This window comes from Schistocerca cancellata, chromosome 1, assembly GCF_023864275.1.
Source record: "Schistocerca cancellata isolate TAMUIC-IGC-003103 chromosome 1, iqSchCanc2.1, whole genome shotgun sequence".
NCBI lineage: Eukaryota > Metazoa > Arthropoda > Insecta > Orthoptera > Acrididae > Schistocerca > Schistocerca cancellata.
Genome location: NC_064626.1, coordinates 793,990,170 through 794,010,950, shown reverse-complemented (window position 1 = coordinate 794,010,950; position 20,781 = coordinate 793,990,170). Strand labels below are relative to the sequence as shown.

General features: G+C 37.8%; 1 protein-coding gene across 3 annotated transcripts in view; it reads left to right on the top strand.

Annotated features, from left to right (window-relative positions):
• Positions 1-19,422, top strand: part of LOC126187769 (centromere protein I-like) — a 351,829-nt gene extending 332,407 nt beyond the window's left edge. For all 3 annotated transcript variants that reach the window (XM_049929046.1, XM_049929037.1, XM_049929054.1), the window contains exon 17: positions 18,899-19,422. In XM_049929046.1, the coding sequence (XP_049785003.1) occupies positions 18,899-18,961 (63 nt within the window). In that variant the 3' untranslated portion in view covers positions 18,962-19,422. The remainder of the gene's footprint in view (positions 1-18,898) is intronic.
• The last annotated feature ends 1,359 nt before the right edge of the window (positions 19,423-20,781 follow it).

The window sequence follows — 20,781 nt, the reverse complement described above, 5'->3', positions numbered from 1 at the left end:
AGTGCTATATATTTCTTGGTGGTGATGTCCCATATGTGTTTCTTCATTTCATCGCAGATGTAGGTCCTCCTTCCTCGGTACATTTGCTTTATTCCTTCCGTACAGTACATATTAGGGTACATCATCCTGTTTACAACTTCAATATCTCTCTCTCCTTTGCACTTGTTATTTTGAGACAAACTTACTCCTACATTACGGTAAACACATACCTGGCTGTCTGGTTTACCCTGTTGTCAACATTTCAAGTGCTCCTTTTCACCATCTTAGCCAGTAATCGTACCTGACTCAGCAGTATCTTATTGTAGATAGTATTTATTACCATTGAATTAATCTTTAGAAAACAAATATTAGGTTATCCAAAGATAGTGTCACTTACACTGCTATGGATACTCACAATACCATTTTTATCTAGCCTGGAAGTTAATGCATCATTAAACATGTTCTAAATCAAACACATTTCACTCTTCGTAATCTTACTCTCATCAGTATGCCGTTGCTAACATCTGCATATTGTAGCGTACACTATAATGTATTACAGGATAAACATTTATTTCAAGGATGAATTAAAATGCATTGTAAATATTTCCATGGTGTATAGTTAAATAATTCCATATTTTCCACATGGAATTAGTGATGACATGACACTATTTTAATAAATATGAATGAACATTGCCGTTCAGACTAAATCTTTTTGTATCTCGTGAAGGCTGATAATGCCTGCAAGCTAACAGGCAATTTTGCTGCTGTTGAATCCAAAGCAAGGCCTCTCTATAAGAAATGTAGTGCTTCAGTCTTATATGTCCCAAGTAAACAAAGCCTCTGGAATTCCGCATCTGTCCTGTCTGTTTCAGCTGAGAAATGAGTTGTGCCAACAAATGATTCCGTCTTTGCCTTCTGACTTTTTGTTCAGTTAAATCACTAATGCACTCCTCCCATGTTGTAACAATAGAGCCTGCAACCTTAGTTATAGCTGAGTCTTTCTGATGTACTAAAAGATTTAGTCTGATAATAGTATTGTGATTTGTCTGTGTACCTCAGTCAACACCTACTGTGTAAAATCTTTGAGCTGTTTTAAATCTTTCTTTATGTCTCTTAATTGCTATCAGCTTCATTCTTCACCAGGTCACACTGCATAATAATTTCGATATGTAACAAACCTGTTCAAGTTGAAATTTTAGGTTGTGACTTGGATATTTTATTATCATATATATTATTTCTCAGGTCTTTTTTTTTTTTTGTCACTATGCCATATCTCCCTTATTAAAACAAATAAACACCCTTCAAACAGGCCCTGAAGGCCCAACGGCACAGACTAGGCACCTTGTCATCCTCAGCCCTTAGGTGTCGCTGGATGCAGATACACAGGGGCATGTGGTCAGCACACTGCTCTCCTGCCCGATGTCATTTTTGTGACAGGTGCCACTGCTTCTCAGTCAAGTAGCTCCTCAATTGGCCTCACAAGGGCTCAGTGCAACCTGCTAGTCAACAACACTCGGCAGCCTTGGACAGTGACCCATCCAAGTGCTAGCCAAGCCCGACAGTCCTTAACTTCGGTGATCTGACAGGAACTGGTGTTAACCACTGCGGCAAGGCTGTTTGCATATTTCCCTTATTAATTAATAAAAATTAATGATTGAGACATCATTTTCAAGATTTCTGAAACACTATGCTGAAAAATACGCAAATAGTTCTTTTTACTTTATTTTAAAAATATTTTTATAAAAGCAATGTAGAAAGTGCCATCTATTGATGCTCTATTTAACTAATATCCACAACAGTTGTTTAGATTGTTTACGTAAATGTAGTCTATCATGCAATTTCAGTCATACACATCAATGCAAAGAATTTAAAAGGCACCATCTGTTGACAGTCTTATTTTACTATTATGTACAACAGCATCTGGAGTTGTTAACTTTCTGTAAGTAAGTGTTGTGTTCTATGCAAATAAAGTTAATTACATCAACATTCATCATCACAGGAGGTAAGTACCATTTCCTACAACTTCACACTGTTAGAATTGGAGAACGTTTTCAAATATCATGGCAGATTTTGCCAACTATTCAACCTTCAACCTCCTGTTGCAAACATCTCGCAACACACAACAGAAGCCTATGATGTAGAAGAAGAATGTACAAACAGTGGTACAGCTTAAAAAAACTTAAACGAAGAACAGAAGTCATAGATGAGGAAGTCTTGACTAAGAAATAAGACCCCCAGTTGTCATGCCATTGAGGCACTGAGAAGGTCTGGTAAAACACTTATCAACAAAACTTTGTATCAAATTTATGGGGTGGAAATAAGATGGTTTTAACAGTTGCATGGACAGGCATTGCTACCAGTCTCCTACCAAGTAGATGCTCATCACATTTGATTTTCAAACTACCTGTATCCATCTTGAACAAATTGGTCTCATCAACTCACACTCAAACCAAGGATGAACAAATTCTGTGTGACACTGATCTCATCATTTGGGATGAGATTTCAACAGTTCCTGAAGACTCGCTACATGTTTTCGATTGACTTTCAAGGGACATTATGAATAAATAATCTCCATTGTGGAGACAAAATAATTCTGTTTGGCGGAGATGTCCATCATGTGTTACCCATCATTAGACATGTCAATAGAATAGCCATTGTAAAAACTACAGTTAAATGATCACCTTTATGGTCTCATGTTAAAATTCAAAAGGTGACTCAAAATATAAGGGCAGACACTATCCTGTTTTCACCTGATGTTTACTAAAAGTGGGAAATGGTGATTTAGAAAATCAGATTACTTCAGTGAAGGAATCAAAATTTCTAAACATTGTTATTGTAGTTACAATAGTTTTATTACCACCATATTCAATGTTACAGAAATCAGTGACCAAAATGTTTCACAATTCTTTGTCCAAAAAATGATTTTACAACACTTCACTTCATGGCTATGTCATTTCCAGTTATTACAAGGGGAGGCAAAGTTTTAGCTTAGCTCTGATTCTGTCCTACTTGAAGAAATAAACAACATTCAGTTGTACCTCATATAATTCCTGAACTCTCTATATCCGCTCGGTTAACCATCTCATCAATTGCATTTAAAGAAAAGTGCTATTGTTATGTTTGAGAAATATCTTAATGATAATCAGGGATTAATTAATAGTGCAAGATTAGTGGTAAGGCACTTAAGCTAGTATATCATCACTGCTAAATTCACCGGCTCTAATAGAACTGTGCTCATACCTCACATTAACCTCATATCTTCTGATCAAGCCATGTCTTTCCAAACGATAAGAAAATGATTCCCAATAAAAGTAGCATTCAATTGTCCATTAATAAAGCACGAGGCTAGGCACTTCAAAGTGAAGAATTGTTTTTTACCAGAACCTATTTTTTTCTCATGGACAGTTATATGTGGCTTTTTCATGCGTTTGCACATTCAGGGATATTTATTTTTGTGCTAAAGACACCAATAGCCAAGAAGTAAACAATGGTCACATAGTAAACAATGATCACATTAGTAAACAATGATCACATTATACAGGGTGTATACAACCCAAGACAACCTGGAAATCCAGGAAAAACCTGGAATTTTTTCATCCGGAAGAAAACCGGGAAAAACCCGGGAATTTTTCAGACTTCCGGAAATTTTTCATTGTTTTAGCTCTCAGTTAAATTTTTGTAGTTTTGATTGGTAAGAATTGATACTCTAGCAAAGAATGTTACTGTATCCTGCTACTGGAGAACGATACTGCAGCAATAAAATATAAACGAGAGGAAAAAAATAAAACTTTATTTGTGAAGGAAATGCGCCATTTACAATGACAAAACACCGTGCACACACAAGCGTCTGCAAACAGCAAAAATATGTCAGAGGCCTTAGGGGGAAGACTACGTAATACTTCGTAGCAATAAGCTGCTTTTATGAGCGTGGCGTCACAACTGTTTAAATTAGGTTCATTTGACCAGTTGCCAGCGGACTCGTGCGCTTGCACTGTTGACTCACATATGAACAGTGCCTTCTCCCGCTTCCTGCTACTTGAAGTGTGGCTGTTAGCTGTAGCAGCAAGCAGCCAGATGCTAATGAGAAAAATTTTTCTTGCACGCCGTATCTGCCAGATTCGCGCATGCGCAGAATTGTCCGATCTGTAGTGGGGAGGGGGTTAATCTCCATGTGACTTGTGTTTGCATTAAGTGATTTCACTGCTTGCTCTTCATTTATAGCTCCCATGTCAAATGAAAACAAAACTGATTTCTGTGTCTGGGAGCTATCAAGTGAATTAAAATACATTCACATAATTACAGATGGCAAAAATATTTTATTACTTTCAGTTTTCTGATTTTATTTTGTTTCCAAGGTATTAGCAGTCAAGCATTAATCACCTTGCAGAACAATGAAGTTTTTTTTTTGTCAGTTTGCCAAAGAAATTTGGCTTTATTAATCTTTCCGCTGAGGCAATCAATACTTTCGAAACGAAGTGTTTCATTCCACACTATTGGCTAGTTCCAAGTGTTCACTGAATTTCAAATGCATGTTTTCATCTTCTGCCATGTATGGCATTATGCCATAATAAAGAACCAAACACGAAATAGTACAGTACTGGTAATCTAAGAAAATTTACGTCCCAAAGACCACACTGAAAAGCTTAATATCAGATGGAACCTACTTAATTGTGAATCTGGAAAAAAAAAAACAATGTGCACTTCAAACTGAATTATGCATTTTAGTATGGTTTACAAAATTCCAATGCTTTTGGAGTATCCTCTGATGTCCTGTTTCTTTTATGGCGTAATGTAAGCTCTCTTAGTGCTTTATACACACATGCAAGCTTCCTACACCACTGCAGCACACGCAATAATACCTGTTTTCTGGTGCTCTCTGGTAACTGCTAAATTGAACCTATCTCTAATAGTCTCGGGGTAGTATTGCGAATGGTGGTTTGAAAAGTGTTACTTTCAAAGTAAATGTTTTTCATGCAAGATGAATTATGTTACGTGTGAGAAAGTGGGATGAATTTCTTAAATCACAGAGCGTTTAAAAATGATAACTTTGAGGACCAGCTACTTACAACAATTTCGAGCCCAGAAGACCGAACATTTATGTCGTTTTAAATTTACTTGCACATTTGTTTGATGTATCTTAAAGTATAACTCACACACAAAAAGACCAATATTACGTGTGGAAGCTTAGCTTCTATTGTAGTTTATTAACCTTCGAGACCAATATTATATGTGAAAGCTTAGCTGTTATTGGGCTATACTATGTATATTAATGTAAACCATTAACTTTTCCTCTTTGTGTGTTCGCACTACGTTACAGTGATCTTGCTATTGGCTGACTAGAACATATGTCCTATGCTCTGAATATCTGCTGTCATCAGCTGGAGAGATCACGTGGCATGAGATATGACTGGCTTACAGGAGGACATCCCAATCTCAATTTCAATGCTCCAGAAATTAACATGCTGTGTTTGGTGCAATTCGAATTTATACTTTCGTAATTCGAAAATATGCAGCATATTTGTTGCTGCATATCAAAGGTCTTTCCAAAACTTATCTACCATGCCCCCCCCCCCCCCCCCCCAGGAAGCTCTATGCCAGTTTATAAAACATTAACCATTCAAAGGATTGATAAGTTTTACAGTTCCAAGGGAAAAGTCTACGGAAAACCTACTGTCACGTAGCATGAAAAGGTGTATTTTCGCCTGGGAAAAAGTATATTTTTAAACGGGATATCCGGGAATTTTTTCCCTTGTCTGCATAGACACCTTGTTATAGCTGCTAACATTGTTTTCAATGAATTTTGTAAAATAAATAAGTTTCAGACAAACATATTAACTTGACAAAGACAATATCTGCTTTTTGAATGGTTTACAATTAATCATATTGTATATAATGATACTGATTTTTCACAATGAGACTAATGTTTGTTACTGCTATTAATAATATTATATGTTTTATTAATAAATATTTGTATTTACTTATGGCTCAATTACTATATTACCTACAGGTGACTGATTATGATAGTGTGTGAATTATTCATGTGGGTCAGCTAGTTTATTTCTAGTTTTTCTTCACTTGTCAGTAATGTGTTGATCTCTCCTGGTTCTGTTATGTCCAACTTGATATTTATTTCAGCAATAGCATGTTCAACCTTAACGCGTTGAGCCTCTAAATTTGTATTTATATTCAGAATTGGTTTTACTTATCTTATTATTCGCCTTATCTAACCTGGCATTCAATTCATCCTGAACTCATCATCCTGAGGCTTTAAGTCTGTCAGAGCCTACATTATATTTTCCATACTCCTAGTCAGCACTGGCATATAATTAGAACAGTAACAGGTTTACAACTATTTTTCTTCAATTAACAACTGTTAAAAGCGTGTATAACTTAGTTTTAAAAAAATGTTACACGTATATTATCGACTTACACTACACAAAACACGCACTGTCACCAGACAACCAAAAAGCTTAAGCTGGCTTCAATACAGCTCACTTCGCTTAGTTGAGCAGCTCACTGTGCTGATATGCTGATAATGAGATGATTTGCTGCATTCAGAGAAACCGGGTTGGTCTGGATTGGTGAGAAACTGCCATTGATACACTACTACTTGCTGTGTTGTTATGGGGACCCAATAACACATTCATCATCTGTAGTAGCTGTTGGGTCAGTCTTTAGATTTGTGATTTATAATTTTCTGCCGATAAGTCTGATTGTTACTCATCACAGAATTATTTCTTCTTAAATGCTTGACTTCCCATGCTTGTATGTAGTTACATAGTACTTCTTAACATGCTATTGTTTAGTTGGTTTTCAGTGATAACAACAATAACTTCCCAGTAAGTCTTGAATTAAAATTTCAATTTTTTCTTGATTAATTCCTGGCTTCAAGTTATTGTCAACATTCTTTACCAATTTGACGCTGTTCCAGCATTAAATATTCTGGGTCCAGTCACTAGGGAGCCAGAATGTAATGTTTCCTACAATGAGTGTGTTGGCTTTTGTAGTTTTAATTTGCAGCTGAGCTGTACATAATTAATAGTATTTAGTTTGCTGAAGTTCTGGTTCATGACTGTAAATTTCTCGGACTTCTTTTCTTCTGCAATCTGGAATCGTGCTGAAAGTGTGATGCTTTAATGTAACATCAAATTCTTGGAACTAAATTGCAGATTTTCTTCAAAGACATTCATCGTATATTCTTTGATAAAAATGTGACAAATTCTAATGCACGGAATTACGGTGCCCTCACTGAAAGAATCTTGGCCCTTGTTGACCAATATCTGCAACCAATTGCCCAAAAATGTAGCCCCCCACATTAAAGAGACCAACAACTTCCTGCACCAGTGCTCTACCATCCCAACACCCTTATCTCCTGGGTCACTTCTCGTCACTGTAGATGGAACCTCCTTGTACACCAGCATCTCTCATGCCCATGGCATTGCTGCAATTGAACACTACCTCTCCCAATGCCCTGCAGATTCCAAACACACCACTTCATTCCTCATACAGCTACTCAATTAAATCCTAACCCATAACCTCTTCACCTTTGAAGGGAAGATATACAGTTAAACTCGTGGCACAGCCATAGGCACCCATATGGAACCCTCCTATGCCAACCCTAGTTTCCCAAAACCCCAAACCCCCCTGGTGTGGTTCAGGTTTATTGATGACATCTTTATAACTTGGACCCAGGCCAGGACACCTTATCCTCATTTGTCCACAATGTCAACACCTTCCTCCCATCCACTTCACCTCGACCTCCTCCACCCATTGTGCCACCTTCCTAGATGCTGATCTCCTCCTCTACACCTCTGTCCACATCAAACCCACCAACAATACCTGCACTTTGACAGCAGCCACTCCTTCCACACCAAAAAATCCCTCCCATACAGCCTGGCCAACTGTGGCAGATGCACCTGCAGTGATGAAAACTCTGTCACTCAGTATGCTGAAGTCCTGAAAAAGGCATTTGTGGACAGGTAGTATCCTCCAGGCCTAATATACAAACAGTTCTTCCAAGCAGTAACCCCACACACACCTGATCCTCACATCCACCCTAAGAACCAACTGCAAAGAAGCGGCCCTCATGTCACCCAGTACCAGGTCATCACTGAAAGCAGCCATGTCATACACCTGCTCTGCTGCAGCCACTGCACAGTGTTGTTCATTGGTATGACAGCCATCCAGCTGTCTATCAGAATGAATGAGCACCGCCAAAGTGTTGCCAAAAACAAGGTGGACCACCCAGTGGCACAATATGCGAGATTTCAATGGGTGCTTCACTTCCCGTCCCATCACAATGCTTCCCAAAACCACCAGCTTTCCTGAGCTGCGCAGATGGGACCTATCCTTACAGCACATCCTTCGCTCCCGTAACCTCCCTAGTCCAAACCTAATGTAACTCGCTGTCCCCTCGCCCTCCATCCCCCACCCAATTGTGTGTGTGTGTGTGTGTGTGTGTGTGTGTGTGTGTGTGTGTGTGTTCCTTAATCCGAGAACGTCACTATCTAATTCTCTCCAGATCTGACACAATCCTGTCATCAAATTTTACAGTCTTGTGCTGTTTCTTCATGAATCATTACCACCATTGTTACTCTGGGGGCATTTACTCCTGTGTATCCTCATTATTCCAGCCTAGGATGACAATGCATGGAGAGTGCATAGACATCCATGTAAGTATTGCACCTAGTGCACTTACTGCAGTTGCCGACCTGCCTTGAAGACACATGGTGTCCCTGCAGTATACATAACAAAACCGTGCAACAGTTGCACTCTTCCATATTAAATAATGATAGTGTTTATAGTTCACAAAGATTATTCATCAGTAAAATAGACATAGGTTTACACATCATTCATCTAGAGTGACATGTAATTTGGTATCAGTAAGCCAACAGTAGTTTGGTTTGTCCGTGTTCTGAATTTGGTAATATTTTGTATGAATTTACATACAGAATAATATGTGTTGCCATAAAGCTCTTTGTGTACAAATGAAAATGTTTACAAGTAGTTTTAAATAATTTTATTCATGCTTGTATACACTTTGTAGTTCCTCGTAGATCTGTATGACAGTCAGTATTATTTATGCAATTTTGACAGGAAATTGTATACAAAGTGACTCATCAATATGAATTCTGTCACTGTGCGAGTAATACTGGTTCACTCTTGTGTATGCTTCTTGTCCCTGCTTGTGAAAGAAAACTGTTATGCAATTAATGACATCCCTCTTGTAAGGACTACACTGGGGCCATTCTTTTGCTTCACCTACATATACAGCAGTACAATTAATTTAAAGAACTATATATAAAGTTTAACATTAATGATGATACAAACATACTAACTGTGGGCCCCAGCTCAATTGTACCAGCCACAGCACAAATGGACATTCACAAACTCACTGACTTTGAACTGTTTATCTTAATGGCACATAAACTCTAATTGTGCAGCTTCAAGCTAACTAATGCAACCAGCTAAAAATAGACATTAATGGTCAAATACTAAATGAAACACTTTGTGAAATTCCTTACAGTCAAGCAAAAATAGACAACAATAGAAATAACAATCAAGAAGCTAAGAGTATCATGTTCTGTTCTTGCATATATTCTAATGGTTTCAGCAACAAGAGAAGCGGCACAAAACTGGATTGCGAACTTCGCACTTCTCTTACTACAGTTGACTTACTTAAAACGTTCAGCCGATCCTCTTCTACGGATATGCGGCGGTGTCAATCTCCACAACTTCTTCTTCGAAGAAAAATGCTGGTTAAAGGAACTAAAAAAAAAATGCTCTCTCTCTCTCTCTCTCTCTCTCTCTCTCTCTCTCTCTCTCACACACACACACACACACACACACACTAGAAATAACTTGGTACCCTCATACTTTCAGTTCAGTTCAGGTACATTTTCATTTCCACAAGTTTCATATAAGCATACAGTCTCTTGCAAGTCAGCTATGCCAATAACCATCAGATACTATTAACTATAATTATAATGTGGTGGGTTTAATAATCACCAGAAATTCAAAAACAGGTCTTGCTTCAAGCAAGTCTAACACCAAGATTAAGTATGAGCCTCTAGACATATCATGTTTCAATTGTCTATAAAAATAAGTTATTCGACTGCCAAGGAATAATACGTAGGTATCCCTTGCATCCTCCATACAGGTTCTATGGCATGAGCGGCAAACACTTGTCAGCGTCGCTCGTCTGACGCAACTCTTCTCTTCCCATGATAAACATCCATCCTGCACACACAGACTTGTGTTGCACAGTAAATAGGCTCTCTCTCTCACACTTATCTTTAAAACATCGCGTGTTCAAGGCGGCAGAAGGTCATGTGGTTCTAAAATTTATGTGGAAATTCTCGAATCACTACATATCCCCTTCCTTAGATCAAACATGCAATATTTTATACGTAATTACCATGTACATTAATATCGCATAGGATAACATTTCAGTTTTCAACAGTACATCTTTTTCTATCAATAAACGTAAATACTCTTGTTCTTATTGCTTGGTCGTTCCTTTTTTCCAGTCTACTACTAGTTATAAAATGTGAACCTTTCAATGCACGTTGGAGTTAGCTCTCTTTTTCCAATCGTAAATTTCAGGTGTCATGGACCCTTGAATATTTCATCCTTTGCTCTAATTCTCTGTACTACCTCTTTAGTACATAATGGCCTCATTACTTATAGTAGTCTGTAGTCTGGAGGAACTCTGGACAAAATAAAATGTTCCTATTGACACTCAGAAAACATAATAATGGTTGTGAAATATAGAATTCACACTTACCAGAATAATTCCTACAAAATGTGTGACTTCTGTCACGATACTGTCCTTTTCCCCTTTGATCAGCATCTATACCTTACATGTGGGTTGACCCTATTAGTGCCTTTTCTCCTTCCATTTTGGTAGGTACGCCGCTTTAAATTCCTATTCTCCTATGGTGGCCCTGTCCGACAGTATAGGTCAGCCTTTCTTAAGTCTGCCTATCTGCCCTTTATATCCAATAAATGCTGGGTGCACCCTCCTTATCCTTTCTGAGTAGGCCTCTAGATTCATTACTCAAGTATACATCTTTATGTGCACTATAATTAAATATCCTCTGGTAAAATTACAAAATCTATTTCACACTTCGCACTCACTTTTTAATACTTCATTTAGTACCCTAGAGTCCTCCTCCTACTTTTCAACTTTTATACTCTTGGTATGTACTCTACCTCTATACACTATTCATACAAATGTGTTTACTTGTGTTACAAGAGTCTCACTATCCTACCAGTCGTCAAAATATTTGTCAGACTGACCTTCCTTAACAATTATCACAAACCCTTCCTCTCTGGCTTATGCTCTCCTTAATTACTCACGCTCCCTACGTAGGTATACTCGATGTAAAATAAGCATAGTTTTTACTTATGCACGTAGGCACTACACACACACACACACACACACACACACACACACACACACACACACGTGTGTACGATGTAGAACTTAGCCGGCCACAATGGTTGAGCGGTTCTAGGCACTTCAGTCTGGAATCGCGTGACCGCTTTGGCCGCAGGTTCGAATCCTGCCTCGGGCATGGATGTGTGTGATGTCCTTAGGTTAGTTAGGTTTAAGTAGTTCTAAGTTCTAGGGGACTGATGACCTCAGATGTTAAGTCCCATAGTGCTCAGAGCCATTTGAACCATTTGTAGAACTTATTGGAAACCACGGAAAATGAGAAGGACTTCTGCGATAGAAGTAGTTGAATATGGAAAGAGCGAAAGATAGATAGGTAGTCAAATGAGAAGTAAGAGAGGAAAAAGTAGAAATGGTTGCTAAGATCGAAGAAGTGTAAGAAGTTAGCCTCAAAGACAGGAAACCCTTCCCACCCCCCTTCCCCAGGATCCCTACCTTGTCGGTACTTGAGTCAAAACCGGAGGAGGTATGGTGTTAATTGTCTATTACAGAACGGACATTCTCCTTCACTCTTGAGGTCTCCAAAGAAAAATCTTAGCAACATCTATGGAACAGCAAATGGTGAAAAATCAGCCACACTTGTTTTCGAGGGTCGTTTGGGAGGTGTGGTGTGTGTTCTGTTTAGCCATATTTGTACTTACACTACCCACCCCTCCAAAAACTAATAGAAACCCTCCCCTATAGATCACATCTCATAAAAGGTAAAAAACATTCTGCATTACGTATTAAATTATGTATCATATTATCACAATTATGTAATGATTCATACAAAATCATATTTTCTATTAATACAATATTCTTTGCATTTTATTAATCTGCACCAAGGTTTGCATAGATCAACTGGATAAGAGATTCCTTTCAAAGAGCAGCTTAGGCAAAAATAGGACCTAACTATACGTGGAGAGCCTCGGCTGCTGTTGGCATTAAAATCAGGACCACCACTGACTAGAGCGGAGCATAAAGGCGACTTAATGGGCACAATCCTCTAACAACCGAGGACGACTTCTCATAATGGTGGTTGATAGGACAGTATAAGAAGTAGAGTGATAGCGTAAGAAGTAGGGGGACAGTGTAAGAAGTTGGGGTAGTTCAGTGCAGGAAAATTTTATTGCAGAAGAAACACCGAAAACAACTAGGGATCCGATGGCCGTCACTCCGCCCGTCAACACAGAACATCCCTGGGAGACAGATGTGACTCCGCCCAGATTCCATGGATCTGACCTTAACCTCACTTGAGCAAGTGCAAACCAGTACTTCTTGTTAAATTTTGTGTGAAAGTCTCCCCCGACAAAACAATCACCACTTTACTCGGTAACACAACATTAGGCAAAGTTATTCTATTTTCTATTCCATCCTTGATAAATTTGAATTCTTCCGACAAGTGGTCCATAACCTTACCAGCATCATTACGTTCGGAAAAAGCAACCATCCGGAGATTATACGCTTGGTAACTTCTCGATCTTTAATTAGTTCAAATGGTTCTGCCAAACTACTTACATTTAAAATGTCAAAGTTGACTATTTTTTCTTTAAAAGTTCGTCCTATATTATCTACTCATGAACTAACAACGTGTATAATAACACCTGGGATTTTCGACTGAATAATCATTATTACTTCCTTAGGTCAATCTGTGCTCTCTTTCAAAGTATTCATTTCCCGTCTTGTGGAATTTTGTGAAACAATTTCCCTGGATGAAACTTCCTGGCAGTTTAAAACTGTGTGCTGGACCGAGACTTGAACTTAGGACCTTTGCCTTTCGCGGGCAAGTGCTTTACCATCTGAACTACCCAAGCACGACTCATGCCCCATCCTCATAGCTTCACTTCTGCCAGTATCTCGTCTCCCACCTTCCATATTTCACAGAATCTCTCCTGCAAACCTTGCAGAACTAGCACTCCTGGAAGAAAGGATATTGTGGAGACATGGGTTAGCCACAGCCTGGGGGATGTTTCCAGAATGAAATTATCACTCTGCAGCAGAGTGTACACTGATACGAAACTGCTTGGGTAGCTCAGTTGGTAGAGCACTTGCCCACAAAAGGCAAAGGTCCCGAGTTCGAGTCTCTGTCTGGTACACACTTTCAATCTGCCAGGAAGTTTCATATCAGCGCACACTCTGATGCAAAGTGAAAATCTCATTCAGGAATTTCCCTGCCTTGTTACTAATGGTTGCTATGGCAACTCACAATATCTTTTTATCTTGAGTTCGTTTGAAAATTCCTCTTTCTTCAAGTCCTGATCACGCTTATTTTGTACTACATTTTCACTCCCTGTTGTCTTATGGTATGATGTTCTAGGGTGGTAAGGATATTGGATAAAGTAGATAGCCACACATTTTTCAAAGACCTCTTCACAGTAGTTAGAATTGATACACTCATTTCCTTGCAGTTTACCACCCCATATTATTTGTTGTTAGTGATTATAATAATCTATTTTTGATGCATAATTTTCTTGGAAAATTCTGTTAGTATGTAAATAATTTAGGAGTAAAGGAGACCACTCACCAAAAAGCAGAAGCGTTGAGTAGTCAAGAGGCACACACAAAAAGAAAGAAAACTTGCTAGCTTTCGAAGTAACCCTTTTTCAAGGTGGAGGAAACACACACACACACACACACACACACACACACACACACACACAGAGAGAGAGAGAGAGAGAGAGAGAGAGAGAGAGAGAGAGAGTGTCACAGCTCTGCATGGTGTCAGCTGGGCACACAATGGTAGTGCTGCAATTCAGCAAGGGGACTAGCGTAGGGTGGATAAAGTGAGTGAGAGGCAGGGAGAGGGGATGGGGCTGGTAGCTAGCGGCCCAAGGGATGCAGCTGGTTTGCTGGCTAAGAATGCGGGAGAGGGGAGTAGCAGCTGCACGTGCAAGGCATGTGATGCACAATTGTCAGAGCCAGTGGGCAGCAGAACATGGTGAAGGTGATCATTCAATATCATCCTGGAGTGAGACAGTTGAACCTTATCCTTCATCACCCCTTCTATATCTTTTCTCATGCCGTGAAATGATGGGCATGCTATCCAAAATCCTTTCTACCCCTTGTAAAGTGATGTTCCATCACCCAATGAACCTACATGACATCCTAATTCTTACCAGTCCCACTCCTTGCCTGTTGCCTCAAGGACCGTATTCCTGTATAAGACCAAGGTCCAAGACCTCCCAATCCACCGACCCAGCTCTTTCTACCCTAGTCCTGCACAGGTTTATCCTACCCCATCAGAGGCCGGCCCACATGTGAAAGCTGCCATGCTATACACAAACTCAGCTACAAACACTGCACAGCTTTTTATGTCAGTATGACTAGCAACCAGCTGTCTACCAGGATGAATGGCCACTGCCAAACTGTTGCCAGTAAAAATGTTGACCACTTGGTGTCCTTTGTTTTGTTTTATTTTGGCTTGTGTGATGAAGAGACTATACATATGTATTACAAGGTAAAACAAATTACTCATTACAAATTAAGGGAAAAAAAATTTAATTCTGATGGCAGACTGGATTTCGATAATAGGAATAGAAGACAGGAAAATTGGAGGAGAATATGAACTCTGGGGAGGAAGAAAACAGGAAGCCCCTGAGAGAATTTTGCACAAAGCACAATTTAATCACTGCAAACAGTTGATTTAAGAATTATGAAAGTAAGCTGTGTATGTGGAAGAGCCCTAGGGCATCACAAGATTTCAAACAAATTAAATAATGGTTACATATAGATTTTAAAACCAGACTGTAAACTGCCAGATATTTGTAGGAGCATATGTGGACTGTGACCATAATTTAGTAATTATGTACTGCAGATTAAAACTGAAGAAATTGCAGAAAGATAGGAAATTATGAAGATAGGATCTTGATAAGTTGAAAGATTCAGATATTGTTGGCACTTTCATAGGAGAGAAGCTGCTGCAACTGCGGAGGAATAATGATAGTGTGTCTAACCCTTGAGTCCAGATTGTGAAGATATCTTCAATGAACCTGACTGAGATAAGGCATTTAGAATCTTGAGTGGCTGGGAAGGCTTTGTCCAGATCACTCATAAGTGGTTGGCATATAAAAGGGCCATACAAGCACATATGGCCAAGCCATGGATTTGTTAAACAAGCTAATATATGAGGGTGTCATGTGTGCCCCTGACTATAACACAATAGTCTCTCTCTTCCAAAGTGATATTCTGCCTTCCACCTAATCTACAAGATATTCTTGGCCATTTCAGATCATACCTATTCTATGCAACCAAACAGCATGTCCTGTTTCAGTCATGTCACACGTTTATTCTAAATTGTCCCTAGATGGGTTGTGTGTGAAAGCAATCATGTACAGACACTGCTGTAACTTCTGCATGGCCTTTTCTGTGGGCATGACCACCAACAAACAGTCTACTCAAATGAATAGCCACGACAAAGCTGTTGTTGTTAAATGCACATAATCTAGACATTGATGGTTCCAGTATGCGCAGGTATCAATATATCTGACTGTACATGGAGTGCATAGGGGCCTGAAGATGGCATTATTAAGATGCCAAAACTGGTTGTCTAAATAAAATAATGCCTGAACACATGTCTCTGTTTGATGATTTTCCTTGGTAAATAAAACCATGGTTTAGAGGAAATACTATTTCTTTCATGTGTTAATTGTGCATTATTGTATTGATATATTGATTTTCAGGCCTACTTTCAAAATTGCTCTATTGAGTTTGTAAGTTTATCTGCAATAGAGGTAAACTGTACAGTGTCATCAAACAACATAGGCTGTAGGTACTGACACACAAAATTTCTTCATTTTTGTATTTAAAGCTTCTGATAATGTTATTGTAGGACAATTGAGAATAGATTTGGTGACAAGTAACTTCCTTGTGTGACTATTTCCAATTCTGAAATTCTCACTATCCTGAAGATGCCTAATCAAAAGTATAACATTACCATGTACAGTGTGTCCCAAGAGGAATGGTCAGTATTATGGGAACAAGCATTAGAAGCAGAATAGTGTACTAAACAAGTGCTCATAGCTCATGAGGTATGCATTTCAGAGCCCATGTTTACTAGACAATTTTTTTTTCTTGTTTTGGTCCATATTTCCGTATCAGTGTCTTCCAAAAGATGGAAAGCAAAGATCTTGGAGTAGAAGATATTTGTTTCACAGTATAGAAGAGAAAGAAATGTCAATAGCTCTTAAGGCCTTTTAGAGCCCATGTTTTCTAGATCTTTTTGCTTCGAGTAATCATTCCTATCATATCCCTGAATACTGACCATTCCTCCTGGCACACTTTGTATATTCTGTAGTTACCTTGCTTCTCAAAGACGGTCAGTACAGATTTTGTTGAAACTGAGTCAAAAGCTTTCTCAAAGTATATGAACCCTATAAAATAGTAATGATCTTTAATTTGATCCATAACTTGTAAATGGCCTATTGGGCAGAACTTGCTTTTTAAACCAGCTTGTTCCTTTTCCCAATTAAAATCTAGGGTTTGTTATTGATAATAATTGTAGTCAAGATCTTGTACAATACAAAGAGAATGCTGTTGGATCTATAAAACTGCCTCCCCCCTTTTGTGAAGGAAAATAGTTACACATCTGAAGGGCACAACTGTACTGAAAGAAGGGATAAACTGATACAGCCCATTTTCAGTCATCAAGGAATAGTTAATTTGGTAATTAAGGATAGTGTAGGGGTATAAAAATTGTAAAGGGAGACCAAGGCTTGAATATAGTATCTATGTTCAGATGGGTGTTCGTTGCAATATTTTCACAGAGATAAAGAAATTTTCCTAGGTTACACTTGCATGAAGAGCTGCATCAGATTGAGGACTGCAACAATATACAGTACGTGTGTATTTTCATGGGCACTGAATATTAAAGGTATTTTTCCTAATTTCAGTACAAATTAACTCTCTGCAAACTTTCTCGTAATACCATGCTGCAATTAAACAATGACCATAACATGATAAGAGCCCTTTTTGAAATGGTCTGTTGTTGTTATTGAAGTTATTAATATTAACAATAACAGTGGCTGTTTGAAGCTTATTCTTTAGAGGGTTCATCATATGTTGGTAGATTGTCACATAGTGGCCTGATCTGCTGAAGGATGACAACAGGTAAAGCCATTGTTTGCTGCCAAAGTTCTCCAACTTTGAATTAGTTTATTGTGCTTCACAATTTAAATATTATGATGTCAAAGCTCTAAAAAAGGTTTTGTCATTTCATATAGTGGTGTATAAAAACTACATTGTTTCAATTCATGATTACAGAACTATGATTACTGTGTCACTATGTAAATCTTCTGTATTAATGTTACTTATTCAACAAAAATGTTGATGATCATCGTCTTTCAATCCTTAGACTACATCTGCAATGTAAGAAAAAATAGATTGCTACTGACCATAAAGATGACACACAGAGTTGGAGACAGCCACAACTAAAAGACACTTACACATTATCTTTTGGCCACAGCCTTCTTCACAGTAGGAAAGACGACACATTCATTCACGCATGCAAGCACACCTCAGGCATATATGACCGCCATCTCCAGCAGCTCGGACCAGAATGCAATTCGCACATAGAAAGGGGGCAGCAATCCAACCTAGAGTTCCCATTGTTAGATTACATTTAGTTTGTTTTGTCAGTGGAAATGCTTTACTATAATAATTCAAATTTTATGCAATAACATTGTTAGTACAGACTTATTAAACTCTTTAATTTTGAGTGGGAGAAACCTGAAAATTAATAGAAATATTTTGATGGAGTAAAAACACCATCCTGCATATGCCAATGATACTTAGCATTCAAATATTTTGTCAGTGAGATTCCCAGAACCTCCTTTGTAGAGTGGCCAAGATAAGAGGCTTAGGTAACCATGTTGTATCTTTTAATTTTGAGGCAATACACTGTAAACCATTGGCTGCTGAGTTACTATTCTCTGCTACCAGCTTTAACATTTTGTAAGTTCGTGATGAACTATTTATCTACCTTCCACGTTTATTTTTGTGCTTTCTGGTATTTTTCTCTGTTTTTTAATCCCCTTTCTTCTGCTGTCTTTTAACAGACTATACAACTGTGAGAACACATCATCCTGACCTTGACATTTGTAGAAATATTTTGATGGAATAAAACATCATCTTGATGTGATAATGATATTTAAGATTATTATTTAGATTGCCTACTTTTACTTCGAATTATGCACACAAAAAACACGTTGGAGACTAAAGAAGGGGCAGCTGCCACTGACCACTATCCCATGTTTTGCTTACAAATTCTTCAATGTGCAGTAATTTCAATGCAAATTTTCCACTACAAAATCAAGAAACTAATTTATGACTTAAAAAGTTGTCTCATATTTTTCTGATTGCACCTGAATGCTTGACACTAACCTCCTAAATCAATTGATGTTGTTACAGTTTTAATGACTGTAGCTTAAACCCCAAACTTAATATACTCCTCTTGTATGTCTCACATGCTGTTTTATATGCTTACAGGACGATTTGTCTACATTACGGAATCACCTGCCTTATGTATACAATTACTTAATGAAGCCATAGGAAAAGTTTGTCTTCATACAAGCTGCTTTTATTGAAGAGTCACATCTGTGTGGAGCCCAGAATGTGCTTGTGACTGACATGCATTTGTGCATGCAACTTGTGTAATACTGTTGTACACTACATTAGTGTGTTTGTGTAAGACAATCATGTGAAAAAAAAAAGTTGCAATGATGAATTATGCTTTGGAAAATATCATCTTGGGACTATATATAATGGTTTTACATAAATATGTAATAGTTGACAAAGTTAAGAACATCATTTTAATCTAAAATTATAACTGCAAAAATGACCAATATGGTTACTTTACTTCAAGTAATATTTATTCATGTGCATATGAGGCTATGAAACTTGGCTTGTCCCATCTTATACTCTTGTGATAATGTTGTGTTCTGTATTAGTGTGGTATACGATTCATTTTTGTAGACAATCATGTGAAAAAAGGTCTGTTAACTACATGGAAATATTACTTTAATTACCTGACTGTTTTGCAACTGTAAAATACTCAATAGTTGACAATATTAAGCTCATGATTTTAAATTAAAATTTTTATCTACAAAGTAAAATTTATTCATGTACATACGAGATGAACTAAGTAAGCTTGTCGTGTCCTGTTTTATACTTGCTTCATAATCAGCGATTTCATTTACCTAAAATGTGTCGTTTCTTATTTTTGCTACAAATTTAATAATTTTATAGGTGTTGTGAAGTGAAAATATGTTACAAAGCACTTGCAAATTAAAATAGCTAGTTGGATTTATAACGTGTGATCAGTGGATGTTTAAATAGAAATCCTAGAAAAGTGAATGACACTGCAGTACCGAAGGCTCGTAATAAGACAATCCAATAAAAACTATTGCAATACTGTAAAATTTAGTTAAGTATGTTATTAACAGGATATTACCTGAAACTATATTTTCTGTTGCAAGGTTTGTTACTCAGTTCAGTGATTGACATGGCATTCTGTTTGTCCAAAGCACATGTTGTATCTTTGAGAGCTTGTTACTGATGATAAAATAGCTATTATGCAGCTGAAAGTTTCAAACATCATCAAGGCCATTTAATATTTGTGTGTGTGTGTGTGTGTGTGTGTGTGTGTGTGTGTGTGTGTGTGTGTGTGTGTGTGTGTGTGTGTGTGTTTTACCAACAGCCCTATGGAAATAAATTTTCTTACTTATGACAGATCAATAAAGACTGTACATTTTCCTAGTACTGTAGTTTTTCATAGTAGTCAACAGCATGTGTAAAATTGTTACAAAAATTCTGAAAGATTAAATATTATGCATACAAAACTAAGCTTACTTTATAACTAAAACTTTCCAGAACACTAGTGCTACCAACAAAATTGTTCAGTTATAACTAAACTGCAACACTGGCTAGGAATTACAAAATGCAATACAAGGTTAAATTGTTAGTTATAAATTATCCTGACTCCACAACTGTTCAAGGAACCTCTGCTGTTCCTTGTAAAGGACCATACTGACCTGGGGATGGGGGATTCAACATACTACTTTCCTGGTGTCTCAAGTTCTTTATACATTCTATTTTTTCCTCTCTATTCCTACACTATCATCAATATAATTAACATGCATCGCACTGTAGCTAAAGAATTAATTCATCTATTACTTATTGTAACATCCCTGCTGTCTATCAATAAACATATTAACACTGTGGAGACCAATCCCAAGCATAACTGGGGCCGCAACTTTGTGTTAAAAAAGACCACGCCCAAGTATAAGTCAGCTGTAGTTTTCTTGACGCGCAAGCCATCTGTTGCTCAAAAACTGGACTCACTGCATATAAGAACTATGTATGGATGGTTC